We start from the raw sequence: 16,506 nt of genomic DNA, 5'->3' as shown, positions 1-16,506 counted from the left end.
GTTCCAAAAATTTCCAGTACATCCTTCAGGAACATCTCCAAATGATGCCAAAGGCTCTGAAATCTCTCAGATGGGGCACTGGAGAGGTCACTTCTGTGGCCCTGCACTGACAGGTGACTGCACTGGGGAGACCTGTGCAGTTCCCTGGGCCTTGGGGATTGGTTTGGGGTCTGGCCTTTTTCAAGGACAAGATCAAAGGCATGTGTTTCTGCTGTGGGTTGCTCTTTTTGTAGAAGTAGAATGCGGGATAATATGGGGTAGGATATCGTCTTCCTCCATTAGGCACCAAAGCAGGCTCTTTGGTTTTAGAAGTCCTCAGCAAGGTTTCTGGGTCTGAGGCACTTAAGAGAGAGATGATAGGCCAGACAAGAGGAAACAGGTCCTTAACACACGTCCTCTGAAGGGCTTTCTTCAGGACCCTGGGCAGCAAACCAGGGGACATTTTCCCATTTCCCATGAATGTTGGCCAGGTTTCCTTCTGACTGAGCCTGTGGAAAGGTATTTCTCATGTTGGACCTCAGTAGGTCGGTGGGCTTTTCAGTATCACCTCAGGGCAGTGCTTCTCCCCTGCATGCAGTCCCTGGGACCCAGGATCCCCCCCAGCATCCCGGCTCTTTCAGGGGGGCTGTACAGTCGCAGCTCCCTGCATCTCCCACTTTTTTGACCCTGGGCTTCTCAGGACATGCCCCCACGCTGCAGTGCTGCTGCCCAGGCTCCATGCAGAGCCCGTAAGGCTGTGCAATGCCTCAGGACCTGTATTTTGGCATTGTGTCTCTATCTACCATTCTCATCTATCCAAAATGTTTCTAGTAGGGCTCTGTCCCTTGTGTAACTTTTACCTCTTCAGAGGCAGCTTGGACTTAGCATACTGTTGATTATTTTTTAATGAAATTGTATGGTGCTTTATTTTATTATATTTTTGCAATTAAATGAAAAAAACAATCTGTGTCTATATGTGGCTAGTTGTCTAAGGAAAGCAGGTGGGAAATGAGGCATATGAGTTGTAATATTCAGCTGCTGCTTTCCGTGGAAGAAGGTTAGCTTTTAAGACAAGTGATGTAAGACTCAGGTAGCTGATGAGAGCAATGGCAGTGTTGGGAGATGGGGAGGAAGATTGCCCATACTGTGCCTGACCTCTGGGATACTGCTTTTCCTACATGCCCTGACTTCAGTAGGAGACACTCTAGATCAAACACAGAATTGGGAAGCTGAAGAATGATAATCATAAAAAAAACTTTAAAAGCATAAAGATCATGTATATTATTGAAATCTCCATCTTTCAGCTACGCTCCTGAAACTTACTCAGTTAACCATGCAAGACTTGTAGAAAATTATAGGGAGAGATGAGGATCATCAGGATTTTTTGCATTTGATTGAGCCCCAAGGTATATTTGGTACTCAGTTCTACCTGCTGTTGAGCGCTGTTTCCTCTATCTTGACTGTTCAGCACTCATTGGTGTCTCAAAACATGACCCCCCTCACTTATAGCATGAGGGACAAGGAGCTCCAGGAGGCAGTGAGGAAACTGATTCGGCTGGTACTAGTTCAGCAGGAATGAGCTGCCCATCTCTCCTCACAAATGATTTCCTGTTTTTCTCAAGCAGCTCTTGTGCTTTGGGAGTTCTGTCTGTGATAGTCATGTTTGTGCACAGATATTCGAATTGTTGACGCTTCTCCAGAAGCACAAATACCCTCTGTGTGACCCAGAGGCCTTCTGTAAGGGCAAGGGCACCGCCTGCGAGGGTGTCAGCCTCAGCCCCGGTTCACCTTCCCATAAGGAGCAGTGAGCCTTGGGCTGCCTGTGAGCTGGGGTGCCCAGCGTGAGGGGGTGTCCCTGCAGCGTGGAAGCTTTACACAGCTCTCTCCCGCAGAGCAGGGGGCTGGAGCTGCCTCCTGCCGCGTCCTTCAGCTTTTTCCTCCCCTCTCTGATATGCCTGTCCGCTGTGCTGCTGGTGCAGCCCTGTCCATCTCCTCCTGGCCTCCGCCAGGAGCCCTGTGCCTGGAGGTTTGCTCTGTCCCCCACCCCCTGGAAAAGACCCACTTGCTCTTCACAACAGAACAACCTAGGACGTGCCCCGCTGCATGCTGCAGTTGCTAGGGCAGCGATGACGTGCAGAAGCTGTCCCTGTTAGCTGGCTCGCTTGTCTGATGACAGCACAGAGGCAATCGGTGACGTGTGGCCGATGTCACTGCCGGCTGATTGTGACCTGCCCCTTGGTGGCAGAGGGCCAGCAGCCCCTCCCAAGGCCCCGGGTTATTGCGCAACCCTGCGCGGTGCTGTGCTAGCCTGCTCCCGGTTGTGCACGGTTGTCTTCTCCTGAGGTACCCTGTATACCCCAAGGGCGCTGACGATGTCTTGTGCCTGGGTGAGAAGGTCCAAGCACTGCTCAGAACTCGGGGAAGTAGCTGCTTACGTCCCCGACCTCATTTTATCTGAGGACTTGAGGCACGAAGCCCGTTGCGTTCAGAATTTTCATGGAGTACTGCTCTTTGCGGACGTCTCAGGTGGGTCCAAGGCTTGTGAAGGGTGGGGGTTGAGAAGAAGTCAGAGACACGAGGCATTGGGACTTTCTGGGCCTTTGGGAGCCTGGTGCCACCTCTGGTGGAGAATGCATCAGAGGAGGCCTCTTTGCTGCTGCCATCTTCCACTTTGGGGGAAGTAGAGCTCAGAGGTGGCTGACGTCAGGAGGAACAAGGGGCTCCAAAAGAGGGGAGGCCTGGAAGAGGCTGAGAGTCGGCTAGTTGGGCTCAGCAGAGGTACCCAGTGCTAGGCACTCCTCCACGGGCTGCAAGAGCGCGTGGGCCAGGGGCCCCTGCTCCAGGCTGTGTGGTGTGGGAGAAGGCACGCTGCCAGGAGCAGTGGCCAATGCGAGAGTGGTGGTTTCTCTTGGATGGTCCAGGCTTGTTGTCACAAGCCAGGTCAGGGCACGATGTAATGCGCACGCTCTCTGAGGTGGGAGCGTGAAGCTGGCGGCCATGTAGGCACCTGCTGATTCCTCTGTGCCTGTTTGTGCCTCTTTGAGGTTTCACTGCTCTGACAGAGAAGTTTAGCCAGAGCGTCAGCCTCGAGCGGGGTGCGGACGAGCTAACGCAAACGCTCAATGACTACATGGGCGACATTGTGGAGGGTAAGTGCCGTTCTGCAGGACTGTCTGGGACGGTGCCATGAGGCTGCTCTTTGGGAGAGCAGAGAGGTGCGCTAGGCAGCCTCCTTGCGCGTGCTGGGGGTTTCTGTGGGCGCTGAGGGCCACCGAGAGCAGCTGGGCTCCTGTGATGGGGGACACTGGTGCTGAGAAATGAGTGTGTTATCTTCACTAGCTCCTTTGGGCAGTGCCCAGTACCGTAGGCACCAGTGCTGTGGTGCCTGTGAGCAGTGTAGAGGCGGGGCTGGAGCTGTGCTTTCCTGAATGGTGCCCCACCAGGCACCACTGCCCTTGTGCTGCTCGGGCAGCAGAGTGGCTGCTTCTGTGGCTTGCTTGAAGAAGGTGTAGAGGCAACTCTTCTCTTGCTTTCTTTCGCCTGCAGAGCTGCTGGGCTTTGGAGGAGACATCTTGAAGTCTGCAGGTATGTCTTTCTAATTGAAACTTCTCTCTGTCTGCTGCCACTGCAGAGGCGTGCTAGGGGAGAGGACAGAGTGAGCTCTGAGCTGGAAAAGCCCAGAGGGGAGGCTCTGTTGGCACGCAGGTGCTCCTGGGGAGCTGCCATTGCGGGCCCCAAGTGGGAAGCTGCAGTGGGACAGGGCTAGTGTGGAGGTGTTGGGGAGGCAGCCTGGGAGCTTGGGGGTTGAGGCAGCATGGTAGGAAGGAGGGGATGAGAGAGGCCTCTCACCTCTGCCCTGAGTGGGACCGGCTGCGGGGTGCCAGAGTTCCTGTAGCCACACTGTGCACCTTCATCCTCTGTGGCTGCTGTTGTAGCTGGCCTGGGGGAGGGGAAGGCATCCCTGTGCCAGAGAGCTGTAGTTGAGGAGGAGGCCTTCCGACGAGTGCCTCTTCCTCAGCACGCCTGCCGGTTCCTGCTGTCCGTGCAGGGGGTGCAGCTCAGGGAGCGTCAGGTCTCACGAGAGCCTTCCCCCGTTCCCCTGCTTTCTGCAGGGGATGCTGTACTGGTGCTGTGGAGAGTGAGGGAAACACAGCTGAGAGACACCATCAGCCTGGTGCTGCAGTGCTGCCGGCAAATCCAGGAGAAGTACAGTGTCCGTGACACAGACGTGGGCCTGAAGCTCCGACTGAAGATAGGTACGGGGTGTGCTGGACTAGCTGTGCCGTGTGTGGCTCCATGGCCCTGTGCAGAGCCACAGGGTGCTTTTCCGCCTGGGGGAGAGGTGGTGATCCCTCGTGGGGCCAGGGAAACCTTCTGCCTGGAAGGCTGTTGTGTGCTCTCAGGCAGCCGCTTACAAGCTGCCTGCACGCACCCTGAGCAGATGGCCAGCAAAGGTGCTGGTGTGCTGGGCCTCTGGGGTGCTGTGGCTGTGAAGACTTTGTCAGTGTCAGCTTCATGTGCCTCTTTCCAGGCACCCGTTTCAGGCCCCTCTGTTAGCAGGCCCCACTTTGTACCCCCTCCCCACTCCAGCTGGACTCCGTAATGAAGGACGGGTGCCTCCAGCTGAAGCAGCTGAGAGCAGGAGCCTGTCTCCAGGGTTGAGCTTGAAACGGAGCCTGTGGAGAGTTGCTGCTGCGGGAGGCTGCGGAGGTGCAAGTGCTCTGTGCCTCAGTTGTGCTTGTCTCTCCCCAGGGATCTCTGCAGGGCACATGTCGCTGCTGACTGTGGGAGACCGCAAGGAGCAGCACTTCCTGATCCTTGGCAAGGCCGTGGGTGAAGTCTGGCAGGCGCAAAACCTTGCAAGTGCAAGTGATGTTATCCTGTCAGCCAGCTGCTGGGAGCTCTGTAACCAGAGCCAGGTGAAGAGCAAGAGAGTGAAAGGCCAAGGAGCTGTGAAGGTGGGTGAGATGGCCTCTAGAGCTGTTTGGGGCACCTGGAGCTGGGGGTGAGGGAGGAAGGTGTGCGAAGGCTGAGGAGCTGGGCGTTGTGGGGGTTGTAGCTGTAAAGCGGAGGTGGAGAGCTGTAGCTGTTGCCCTTCCAGCCGAGGGTTAGCTGTGGATTGTGCTTGCTGGGTTTGCGGTGGGGTCAGGAGGGAGTGTCAGGGTTTGGCCCTGCTGGGGTCGTGGTGGTGTTCTGTAGACGTCGGGGTGCGTGGCTGATGGCTGCACAGCTCGTGTGCTGCTGATGCCAGCGTTTGTCCTGGTGCAAATCCAGCAAGGTGGCTTTGCTACACGGAGATCTCCTCCTCTTCTCTGGGAAGCGAGGGCGGGATGGAGGGAGGGTAGGACGCGTGCCCTGGGACTCCTGGGGAGGCCGATGGCAGTGCTTCTGCTGTGTGTGCCTTCAGGTTACAGGAGTGCAGCGGATGTCTGTGTTGGAGCGCGAAGACCTTTTCTCCAAGTTCACGCGAGCCCAGCTGAACTGCCGTTCTCCTGAAATGCCAGGTGAGTGCCCCGGCTTTGCCTTGTTCTGTGCCTGCCCAGAAAGATGGGGACTGGCTTGCGGAGGGGCCGCAGGGGCCTGGCCTCTGCCCTCTCCCTTCCTTGCAGTTAGTTAGTGGTTGTGCTTGGGGCGCAGCTGCGCTGCGGCAGAGGCACTGGCTGCTTCCTGCTGCTTCCAGGGGACTGCTGTGGCTGAGCACCTGCCAGAGGAACACACGGGCAAAGGGCGGAGGATCTTGCTCCCCGAGTTGCAGTGCCAGCCCCTGCTTTGCGAGGCCCCCGTAGCCAGGCTCGTAGCGCCCTGCTGCAAGTGACCGCGTGTATTTTCCTTGCGTAGGCGTCCTGAGGCCTGCGGTTACCTTGGCCCCTCATCGTGCTCAGGGGAAGGTGCTGAGGAAGTACATCCCAGCCAGTGTCCTGCGCAAGGTATGGCCACGAGTGCTGGGAGGTGCCTTTTGGGGGAGAGGGAGGGGAGAAGGAGATGTGTGTTGCAGAGCGGCAGCTCTCCAGGCAGCAGGAAATGCAGAGAAAATGCCCCCGTATGCAAAAACCTGGGAAAGGAGTGCTGCAGGGGCCAGAAACCTGCCGACTGTGTGCTCCTGCAGAGAGCGCCGGGGGTGAGGGTGGGGTGGATTGCCCTCTGCATTTTCCACTGGTGTTGTTCTGGCCATGGCCCTGGGGTAAGAGAGGGATGCCTCCAGAGCGGTGACAGCGTTGCTGAGGGTGGCCCCTTGTGTCCATCCATGCCCAGTGCCACCTTGCACCGTGGTGTGTCTGCCTTGCGCAGGCTGACGCCTGCTTTGCACTGCGAGGAGGCTTTCTGCATTCCTCTGAGAGCGCCCGCTGCTGCCGCTCTGTGCGCTCTGCCTTGGTATCTGCTGCAGGCAGGAAGCGCCCAGGGCGAGCTGGCTGGTGGAGGTGGCCCGCTGCTGTCTTCCAGATTGACGACAGACAGCCCCTGGCGTGCCTATCCGAGCTGCGGCCGGTCACCTGCCTCTTTGTGAAGCTGCAGTTTGCTGCCAAGGTCAACCTAACGCAAATCTGCAAGGCTATCCAGGACAGCAGCGTGCTGATTTCGGAGATCCTCCGTCCTCACAAGGGCGAAATCAACAAAATCTCCATGTTTGATAAGGTGAGCGTGGAGGAGCAGTGCCCCCGCGCACGAGGGCGAGGGTGGTGGTGGAGAGGAGGGAAGCGGCTCTGTCTCTCGCGCGGTGGGGAGAGGGGAAGCAGCTCTGCCTCGGCGTTGGGAGCGGTACCCTGTGTCCTGGGGTTGCCCTGAAGCTCTGCTGCCGTCGGCGGAGGCTGGAGTCTCAGGGCGGGAAGGGTTTGGTGCAGGCGTTGCGGCAAGGTGTGCTGCCTCTGTCCTCGGCAGGGCTGCACGCTGCTGTGTGTGTTTGGCCTCCCTGGAGGAAAGCTGCCCTGCGAGAGCGTTTGCGCCTTGGAAAGCGCGATTAAAATCTCCACCGCCTGCTCCGGGAGGCTGGGGAAAATCGAGTGAGTGGGGAGGCATGCTGCCTGGGACGGCCTGGGGCAGGGGGTGCGGAGGGGTGCCAGAGCGCCTGGCTGCTCTGCACGCGCAGCCCGCTCAAGCTGCCGTGTCCGCTGCCGGGCTCTGCCGGTCCCCGAGGCCTGCGCTGCCGGGGCAGACGGCAGAGCGCGGGGACGTGGGGAAGGGGCGGCGGTGGGCAGGCAGGACTGCGCACGGGCGCTGCTGATCCCTGCTGCTCTGCCTGCGCCTCAGGGCAGTGTCCGTGGGGGTCACCAGCGGGACGGCGTTCTGCGGAGTCGTCGGCCACCGCGTCAGGCACGAGTACACAGGTACGAGGTGTCCGTCTGCGGAGCGGGTGCCTGGGCCGCGTCTCTGACAGGAAGAGGCAGAGTGTCGGGGAAAAAGCTGTGGGCCCTGGGCGCCGGGCCAGGACGAGGGCTTGGCCTGCGCCAACGCGTCGGGACCGGCGGAGGCGGAGCGGGTCCCGCCGTACGACGGGGGACGGGCTTTGAGCCTCCTTGTTGCTCTCGCTCGTGCTCAGCAGGGTTTTGTGCTGGCCTGTGCTGCGGGGGATGCAGCCGGCAGCCTGGAAGGGTGGTGCGGGTTGCTCTCCTGAGGACGTCAACGCGTGCTCTCTCTCTGTGGCAGTCATGGGCCAGAAGGTGAACCTGGCTGCCCGGCTGATGGAGCACTACCCGGGGCTGGTGTCCTGCGATGTGGCGACCTACGCAGCGTCCCGGCTGCCCCGGTCTTACTTCAAGGAGCTGCCGAATGCCCAGATGAAGGGGGTTGGCGATCCTGGCACTGTCTATCAGTACCTGGGGATGTCGCAGAAGCTGTGAGTGTGCTCTTTGAGCAGGCTGCCTGGGGGCGTGGAGGCACCCAGGGTGCAGCTTTGGGCAAAAAGAGGAGCTGTGCAGAAAGAGGCCAAGCTGCTGCCCTCCCCAGGCCTCCCACCGCTGTGGCTGGGAAGAGGGAAAGCCATAGCACGGCTGTGCTTTTTGCCTGTCCCCCTTGGTGCCTGTTGCTGTTGGGAGAGTGGGAGTGATGGCGTAGGGGTGGAGAGGGCTCTCGGGAGTCCGTAGGCCCAGAGGGCTTGCAACTCTGCTTTCTGCCCTGTGCTTGCTTGCTGACATGCACGTGGCAATGCGGTGGCAATTGTGACCCACCCAGGGGGTATTATCTCGGCTGCTTCTGAGCAGGAAGCTCTTGGAAAGCACTTGGGTCCATGCTGGTCCCCTGGGAAAGTGTGGGTGGCCGGGCCTGTCTTCCTGCTTGCTTGCTGGTGAAACTGGAGCTGTTCCTCTGGGCCAGGCTTGTAGGTTCTCTTTGGATGATGTTCTGGCCTCTGTTGCTTGCACGTTGATAGTGTGTGCTGTGCCGGTGTGGTCAGAAGCCCTTGTGCTCCATGTGCTGGAAGATTTCCCTGTGCTTGTTTGGTGTTTGCACTCTCTCCTGAATGAGCGTGAACTTTGGTGGTGGGAGCGTGGGCAGGCTGCCATTATGCTCAAAAGAAGAGCGGGTAGGCAAGAGTGTGTCCTCAGCTGCATGCATGACTCTCTGTCCTCCAGCTTCTGCCTCCTTCACTGACTTTTGTTTTTCTCTCCCCCTGCTAGCATGTTTGGCCTGGATCTTATGGAGGAGAGGTCAGAGTACGGCCCCTTGCTCGGTAGGTGAATGCCTTGCTCTTGTGTATGCCCATTTCTTGCCCTTGGGAGCTGCTAGTACCAGCCTGGGAATGGAGATGCTTTTGCAAGGGATGGTGTTTCCTGCAGTGGCCATCAGGTTTGGGCTCATAGCTCGTTCGTAAGGTTGGAGTTGGGCCAGAAGTGGAGGTGGGAATCAGAGTGAGACGCCTAGTGCTTCCTGCCTTCCTGCACTGTTTGCGTGTCAGGAGCTTTCAAGAACGCAGTTGCTCCCAGGCTCCAGCAGGAAGGTGGGGCTGTGAGTGCCCTAAGGCAGTCCTAGCTGCAGAATTGTAGCTGTTGGGGTGGGAAGGAGCCCTGGGTGCGGGCAGGCTCGCAGGTGCGGTGGAGGGAAGGTGCAGTGGCAGCAAGAGGGGAGGCTGCCCAAGGTTGTTGGCTTTTGAGCTCGCTACAGCAGCTTGCTTTTTGTCTGCCTTCACAGGTCGCGAGGAGGAGATTGCCCTCTTTGAAAGTGCCTTGAAAGCCTACAGGACTTGTCGTGAAAGCAGCATCCTAGCGTTTGAGGGTGTGCTTGGCTCTGGAAAGAGCCATTTACTCACTGAGCTGGCATCTTTGGGCCAGGCTGCTGGCCACAGGTGAGTGTTTTGGAGCGCTACATGTGGGACACTTCCCTTGCCCATCCACTGATGTTCGTGGCATCCTTGAGCCCGTCTGCTAGTGCTGCTGGCCGTTGGCCTGCAGCATCCCTGAAAAGCCTCCTGGAGCCGCTGGTATGGAGCAGCTGCACGCTCTCCTACTAGGTCTCGCGGGAGCTGGAAGTGGCTTGTGGAGCCAGGGCTGTTGCTCTTGCAAACTTAGGCCAGGCTGCAAGGGCTAGCAAGAGCCCAAGCTGCGTGCTTTTCATGCAGCTGGAGAGTAAAGAGAAGAAAGATGCTGGGGGAGGCGGGAGTGGTGTGGTGGAGCTGCCAGAGAAAGGCTGCTTGTCCTTGGGCTTTATCCCCAAAGGCCACTGCGTCAGCCATGGCTTCCCGTAGTATAGGAGGCAGATGGCAAAGCTGTGGCATTCAAACACAAAGGCCCAACTTGCTCAGTCCTTGCTTCTTCAGCTGGCAAGTTGCTGTGCAGGGGGAGGTGCTGAGAGCTGTGGAGACACCGGGTGTGGTGGTGGCTCTACCAGGGGCTTGGCAGCAATTGCCCCTCTGTGGCTTTTCCTTGTAAGAAGCGGGGAAAAGCTTGGCCCTCTGTGAAGCACTTGGAGGTGTGCGGAAGAACAGTCTGTCTGGGGCTGTATGTCCAGAGCTCCCTTGCAGACAGCCCTGGATGATGTGTCTCTTCTCTGACAGTTTTGCCTTGGAAGTCTGCAGCTCTTTGCATTGCTCTCTGAATCTCGGTCCCTTTTGCTTTTGCGTGGCAGGGTAGTGGCCGTGGAACTGACAGAGCTAAACCTTAAGCAGGTCTACTCTGCCCTCCGTATGGTGCTGGCCATGGCTCTGGGCCTGCAGGCATGTCAATCGTGCAGTGCCAGACAGCTTGTGCTGCAGGCAAAGCTCCAAGGGCTGATGGCAGAGAGCAGCTACTGCCTCCTCAACGACGTCTTCCTCGTTAAGGTGAGAGCGAGGCCCTCTCTGGCCCTGGCAAAGGGCTGCTTGTGAGCTTTTGTAGTTCGGAGGCTCTGGTGGGGAGTCGCTTGGCTGCCTGGAGGGAAGAGCAGGGGCATATAGTGCAGGCTTCTGTTCCTGAGCGCGGTGGGCAAAAGGCACTGAAGAGCAGCTTGGAGATGGGGCTGATGACCTTGTGTTGAGCTGAGTGCTGTGTGAGTGGTGCGCTGCCTCCCGGGGCTGCCATCACAAGCGAACAAGCAGAGGGCTTCTGTTCTCAGCTCCCGGGGGTATCTGCACTGCGTTGTCTCCTTGCAGCTGTGTTGGGGAGAGGGCTGATGGTGAGGCCAGGAGAGGCATTTTGCTGGGTTGGTGTTGTGTGGTGGGTAGGTGTGCTGCAAGCCCTGGAAGGCTGTTTCTCTATGACTGTGCTTTTCTGGGCAGTTTCCCCTCTCGACGGCAGTTTCCCAGATGAGTGGCACTCAAAGGCAAATGGAGCTGGAGTTGGTTTTGAAGAAAGTGCTCCAGAAGGTGAGCTCTTCTCTCCCTCGGGGGTCAGAGGAAGACACCAATGCCACAGGCGGAGGCTTCAGGAGGAGAGTGGTGGGAGCTGGCGGGAGGACGATGTACCTGAGTCCTTACCCTTCAGACCCAAGCACCCCTGCCCATACCCCCGATACCTTTCCTCCCATAAAGTTGGTGCGCACGTGCTCGGGAGGAGCAACAAGGTTCTTCTGTCCTACTTTGCACAAGAGGACTTAAAGTCTCAGAGAAGGTGCAAGTCAGTAAGATTCTGAATGCCTAAGTAGCTGGGGAGAGGAAAGAGGCTTCAGAGCGTTCTCTCTGTCTCTCTCTCTCCCCCTCTGTCTGGAGAGGGAGAGAAAGAGGCCAAAATTGCTGCTATGGAGGCTACTTGAGAACCCATCACAACCCCTCCAGAGCAAGCTGTTTGTTTCAGACTGTTGAAGAAGATGGCGTTGTATTTGTCATCGACAACGCCCACTGCATCGACTCTCCCTCCTGGAGTCTTATGTGGAGCGTGCTCAGGGATGTCTCGATCTTCATGGTGATGAGCTTCACTGCCAGTCACTGCAGAAGACAGAGGCTTTGCCAAGCTGCCGTAGACATCCTGAAGTTGCCGAAAACCAGTTGTGTTCATCTGGGAGAGCTGAAGCCTTCTGCTGTAGTGCAGAAAGCCTGCCAGGCGCTTGGAGTTGTCAGCCTGCCCCAGGATCTAGAGACGTAAGTCACAGGCAGGGCCTGTGAGCTCTTGCTGAGGGCTTGAAGCTGTGCAGAGAGCCAAAGGGAGTGAAGCCCTAGAAAAGGCAGTGCAGAGCTTATAGGAGGGCCAGTGCCTCTAGCCAGTGGGACATACTGGCAGTTGTGAGCTGCGAGTGGGCAGCTGCCTAGGCACAGAGCATGGGAGGTGTCCAGCCTTCTGTGTTGCACTGGAAGGCAGGAAGGAAGTGGTCCTGCACGCTGGCATGGCTCAGGGGTGGCAAAGGCATTAGTCTGCGCGTTGAGGCTTTGCGGGGTGATTCACCGGGGCAAAGGTTCTCACCGGTGCCGGAGAGCATCTAGGCTGTTGGGGACACGAAGGACAAGGCTTGCTTGGGGCTCTATCTGCACTGCTTTTCCCGAGGATTCCAGCAAAGGCTGTATCTTCCGGGTGACTCAGGCCCCAAAGCCCGTGGGAGTCGTGGCCCTTTCAGAAGTGAGGTGGAGCTGTGGTGAAGACATTGGTTTCTGTGTTCTGCCCGAGTGGCTCAGCGCCCACCTGAAAAGTGTGCGTGTGCGCCTGCCTTTGCCTGTGTCAGTGAGTGCTGGATGTGCTCCTTTGCAGGTTGCTGACACAAAGAAGCTACGGCATCCCCTATTACTGTGAGGAACTGCTGCGCTACCTTCTTGGCCACGACATGCTCTTGTTCCACCCACTGGGGAAGGATGAGAAACGAGAGGACAAGTGGGAGAGCCTCTTCAGTAAGCACCTTTGTGGCCGACTGCCTAGTTGCTGTGGTGCATTTTCCCCAGCGCATTCTTGGCCGAGGCTTCCCCTGTGAACTTGGCACTGTCAGCTCTTGCAGCCATACAGAGCATGGTGTGGATCAGGTGTGGGTTTGTACAGGCCTTGCTGCTGGGACAGCCCAAGCCGAGGCCGGGGAGTTCTGGTGTCTTTGAGAGGACAAGTAAGGGTGCCGTGGCAGCCAATTTCAAAGGAGGAGCAGAGCCGCTGCCTGGCACTCAGATGAGTGCTGGTCTTGTCGTGAACTCATAGGAACACAGGTGCTTCTTCTGGGCCAGTGTGGTGAGTCCTGTGGCTGGAATGTTCCTTGTGCACAGCCACGGGGCTGGATTGAGTCCGTCAGTGACACATGGTGCCAGGTGCTGTAAGGCCTGCTAGGGGTGAATGCTGAAGGGTTGAGGTTGGAGGGAGCTGAGGGATGTGTGGTGGGAGGCATTTAGAGGACCAGACAGAGGGCCTGAAGAGTTGAGTGTGTTAGCGAAAACACTTGAGGGCAAGGGAAGGCAAATGGATGCCTGGAGTCCTCAACGCCTGGTCTGCTGCTTCAAGGAGAGCTCCTGCTGGGGCCAGGCTCTTCCCTATATGGGTACATGGTATTGGTGCACTTTATGTTCCTGCCGCACACCGCGTTTGTTGGTTAGAAGAAACTTCTTCATCAGCAGGTGGTCTGAGGACTCTGGCTTTTGTGAGCCCCTGCTGTCCTTCTCCTCTGCCTTGTAGGCCAAAGCATAGTTTGAAGCCTGCCTGAAGGGGTGGGAAAGAGCAATTTCTGTCCCTGAGCACAGCTGCTTACGAAGCTCCGTGTGCGGGGCGAGGGCAGGCAGGCGCAGAGCAGCCTGACCGCAGGCTGGCTTTGGGCATGCTCTGGCTAAAGAGAGCGAGAGATTAAACACAAGACCCCGGCTAGGCACAAAGCGGGGCATGCTGCTTCTGCCTCTAGCATGCCCCACGCGGGTGGATTTTCATGGGGACGTTGGAGGTGCTGCTGTGGAAAATCCCTTCTTTGGCCCTTTGAGTCGCCGCCCAAATTCTTGGGATGCCCTGGAGAACTCTGCTCTCTAGCCGATGTAGGCGTGTTATTTAAGAGGCATTGGAATGTGCGTGTATTTCCCTGGGCAAAAGGCAAAGAAGGTCACTTGCCAAGAAGTCTGACATCAAACCCAGCAGAGGCGAGGCACAGGCCTTGGGAACTTGAATGCCAAAGTGTGAAAGCCCCCAAAGGTGCTACTAAGTGAAGGCGGCAGTGGTAACACGACCTAGGGATGAATGCCAACCAGCTTGCCATGGCTCTGGCAGCAGCCCTGAGTGACCCCCGATTTTGCATTTGCACTGGCAAGGTGCCTGCCTCTGGGATGACGGCAACACTGCTGCCTTCTGCCTTGAGGCATTGCTACCCCAGTCAGGAGGTCTGGAGCCTTTGACTTGGGAGAGTTTGGGGAAACTGCCTGGCAACAGCTAATGTTAGGGAAGGGCTATGAAACAAAGGTATGCAAGGGAAGTGATTTGCTCGTCTTAGCGAGCATGTTTGGTGCAGGCCAAGTGCATCAGGCCACCTGAGGCAGGCCTTGTTCCAGCTGAGGTGGATTTTGGAGTGTTTGCAAGCAGGAAGTCATGACATGAATTGTCTCCGTTTGCTAATCGCTTTCTCCTGCTCCCTTGTGCCGCTCAGCTTCTGTGACGGAGGCTTCAACCACTGCAGCAGCACGGAGCTCCAGCGCGGGGAAGGACCGCAGGGTGTGCACCGTGAGGCCAGATGTGACCCTGCAGAACACTGTACTTCCCCCTACATTGAAAGGTGAGGGGCTGAGCCGCGCTGCGGCAGCTGGCAGCAGTGCTGGGTGCCTTTGCCAGGGCATGAGCTGGAGAGTGTGGGCCTTGGTGTGCTGCAGAGTTGAGCCTCTCCGCTCTGGGACTCTGCTGGGCAGGTTGCTTTGGTGCCGTGGGATTGTCCACAGAGAAACCTGCATGTTGTCTGCTCTGAGTGGGGTGGGGTGGGCAGGGGGCGGAGAAAGGAAGGTATTGGGAGCAGACTGTTCTCAGCAAGAGAAAATGCATTTCCAGGGGATATTTGTCATGGCTCCGATTGAGCTTTGAACTAGGCTTCGCACCTCATTGTTCTGTTTGTAATTTCTCCTGCTTGTGGGGGCCTCAAGGCACTGAAGCCCAACCAAATCCGTCTTGCGAATCTCTCTTTGCCTGTTGTTTTCTGGGCTGGCCCAGAAATCGCCCCATTTCTAGGGGGTGCTGATGGGAAGCTGTGAATGAGCATTGCTGCCCTCGAGCTGAGCCCTGGCCGAATGCAAGTGGCAGAAATGTCCCCCGTGTCCAAGTGTTCTTCTTGAAGGAGCTGCTTTGTCCAAGAAGGGGAAAGTCTTGTGTGACCAAGGGAAATGCGGGGTTGTGGGGAGCTCAGAGCTGGCCTCAGCGGTGCAGGAAAAGCTCTCTGTCTGTGTGCCCTGTGGACATAAATAGAGCGCAGAACTGGCAAGCTGCATGCCCGGACATATGCACGTGCTGGATGCTGCCCTGCTCATCCGTGGTGGGGGAGCGTTCGTTTGAGCATCTCTGCTTTCCCTTGTCCTTGCTTCCTGTGAGTCAAGCAGGAGCAGAGGCATCTTGAAGACACGTGCCCTGGGTTGCAGTTGTCCAAGGGGCTGGGTCCCTAGGGAAGAATCTACCCTCTCGAGTGTTGCAGCTAATGCAGCCTGTGATGGTGGGGAGTGGACAAGGGAGAGACGTGTGGCTTGCTTTTGGCAGGGATTGCGCTGGCTGAGCTGGACAGCATGAAGCCCTCGGAGCAGATGGTTCTGAAGTGTGAAGCCATCCTAGGGCCGCTGTTTAGCACGGAGCTGCTGTTCCACATCCTTCCCGGGTGGAGCAGGGCCAAGCTGAACAAGGCGCTGAATGCCCTGGTGAGATGCAACATCCTCAAGTGGCTGAATGCTTCCAAGGGGGCAGAAGAGAGCAGTGTTCCCACCGAGGGGTCGGGCAACTCTCTGGAGGAGGAGAGTGGTAAGAGGTGGTAAGGGGAGCCTGGGAGCACTGCAGGCTGCTGCTGCCGCTGTCTGTGTCCCTGGTGGGGCTCCCCAGAGAATGCCCCCTGCCCGGAGGAGGTGTGTAATGCTCGTGGCACCCCGGGGAGTTAGGGATGGGTTGTTAAAAGCTCTGACAAGTCCATTTCCGAGGAGCCTGTGCTTTGTGCTTTGTGCTGGAGGGCAATATTGCAGTGAGGTGTTGCGAGTCCCTCTGCTGCCCTGCCTGCAAGCGCGGCTCATAGCCCATGTAGGAGAGGGAGTACGAAAGCCCGGACCTGCTGACCCAGCCTCCCGCTGTGTGCAGATGAGGGATTTAGTGTGCGTTGATCTTTATTGTCCCCTAGCACCGGGGGAGCGTGGGAGGCTGGGAGTGTCTTGCAGAGTGGGCAGAGAGAGCTGGCTGTGTCTTGCTTCTGCTGCTGGCAGCATCCCCAGCTGCCGCCTGAGCGCAGCTGCACAGCCTGTTGGCAGGGAGAGCAGGCCTGCAGCCCGTTGCGCTGGCCGTGCTAGTGTGAGGAAGGCAAGGTGGGCCCTTCTGCTGTCTGGCCCGGAGGCTCTGAGTGCAGGAGCGCTGGTTTCCTGCCAAGGGCCTACGCCAAGGCCTGTCTTTCATGGTGCAGCTATGGCATGCCTGAGCTCTGGCCCCAGCTCTGGCCCCAGCTCTGGCCCCAGCTCTGGCTGATGGGAAGCCCCGTTGCCTTTCAGATGCCCAGAAGTCATCCGTGGAGGAGAGCAAGCAGAGGGCGAGGCTGGAGTCTGGCGTGCTGGCCTTTTGCGCCCCGCTGCTGCAGGAGGCTGCGTACGAGCTGTGGCCGAAGGGACAGAGGGTGGCCCTGCACCACAAGTGTGCGGCCTTCCTGGAGAGGCACGCGCACAAGTGCCAGTGCTGCGGGGGAGGCGACTTTGTTGCCTTCCACCGCTTGGCCCTGGGCAGCACGCAGGAGGCCGAGAGCGGAGAAGAGCATGGCAGCGACTGCTACTGGCGCAGCTGGGAGGCCTCCCTAGCGACCAGCGAGGAGATGAAGTCGGACGAGCTCCCCGCCTCTACGGGTATGCTGTGTGCCCTGCTCTGGAGCCTGGGTCCTGCCCACTCCTACTGCACACTTGTTTCACGCAAGCGTGGGGATGCTTCCAGTGCAAGGCGGATACTGTTGTAGGACTAGTTCATTTCTCCACTGAGCACAGCTCCACATGAGAGCGATGATGTGTCCACAGCGAAGCGCCTTTCTCCC

At 58.0% G+C, this 16,506-nt stretch overlaps 1 protein-coding gene across 1 annotated transcript in view; it reads left to right on the top strand.

Annotated features, from left to right (window-relative positions):
- The window catches only part of LOC134154583 (adenylate cyclase type 10-like), a 42,141-nt gene that overhangs the window by 17,843 nt on the left and 7,792 nt on the right, over window positions 1-16,506 (top strand). Inside the window, exons 3-23 of the mRNA XM_062601258.1 lie at window positions 1,653-1,783; window positions 2,375-2,505; window positions 3,024-3,128; window positions 3,526-3,564; window positions 4,092-4,235; window positions 4,732-4,937; window positions 5,387-5,483; window positions 5,818-5,906; window positions 6,421-6,612; window positions 6,856-6,977; window positions 7,225-7,301; window positions 7,621-7,810; window positions 8,589-8,641; window positions 9,100-9,253; window positions 10,033-10,225; window positions 10,661-10,747; window positions 11,175-11,458; window positions 12,060-12,196; window positions 13,909-14,034; window positions 14,997-15,251; window positions 15,980-16,324. Coding sequence (XP_062457242.1) covers window positions 1,653-1,783; window positions 2,375-2,505; window positions 3,024-3,128; window positions 3,526-3,564; window positions 4,092-4,235; window positions 4,732-4,937; window positions 5,387-5,483; window positions 5,818-5,906; window positions 6,421-6,612; window positions 6,856-6,977; window positions 7,225-7,301; window positions 7,621-7,810; window positions 8,589-8,641; window positions 9,100-9,253; window positions 10,033-10,225; window positions 10,661-10,747; window positions 11,175-11,458; window positions 12,060-12,196; window positions 13,909-14,034; window positions 14,997-15,251; window positions 15,980-16,324 — 3,157 coding nt within the window. The remainder of the gene's footprint in view (window positions 1-1,652; window positions 1,784-2,374; window positions 2,506-3,023; window positions 3,129-3,525; window positions 3,565-4,091; window positions 4,236-4,731; window positions 4,938-5,386; window positions 5,484-5,817; window positions 5,907-6,420; window positions 6,613-6,855; window positions 6,978-7,224; window positions 7,302-7,620; window positions 7,811-8,588; window positions 8,642-9,099; window positions 9,254-10,032; window positions 10,226-10,660; window positions 10,748-11,174; window positions 11,459-12,059; window positions 12,197-13,908; window positions 14,035-14,996; window positions 15,252-15,979; window positions 16,325-16,506) is intronic.

This window comes from Rhea pennata, unplaced genomic scaffold, assembly GCF_028389875.1.
Source record: "Rhea pennata isolate bPtePen1 unplaced genomic scaffold, bPtePen1.pri scaffold_32, whole genome shotgun sequence".
Classification (NCBI taxonomy): domain Eukaryota; kingdom Metazoa; phylum Chordata; class Aves; order Rheiformes; family Rheidae; genus Rhea; species Rhea pennata.
Note: the sequence above shows the minus strand (reverse complement) of the source record. Positions and strands in the feature narration are given on the sequence as shown.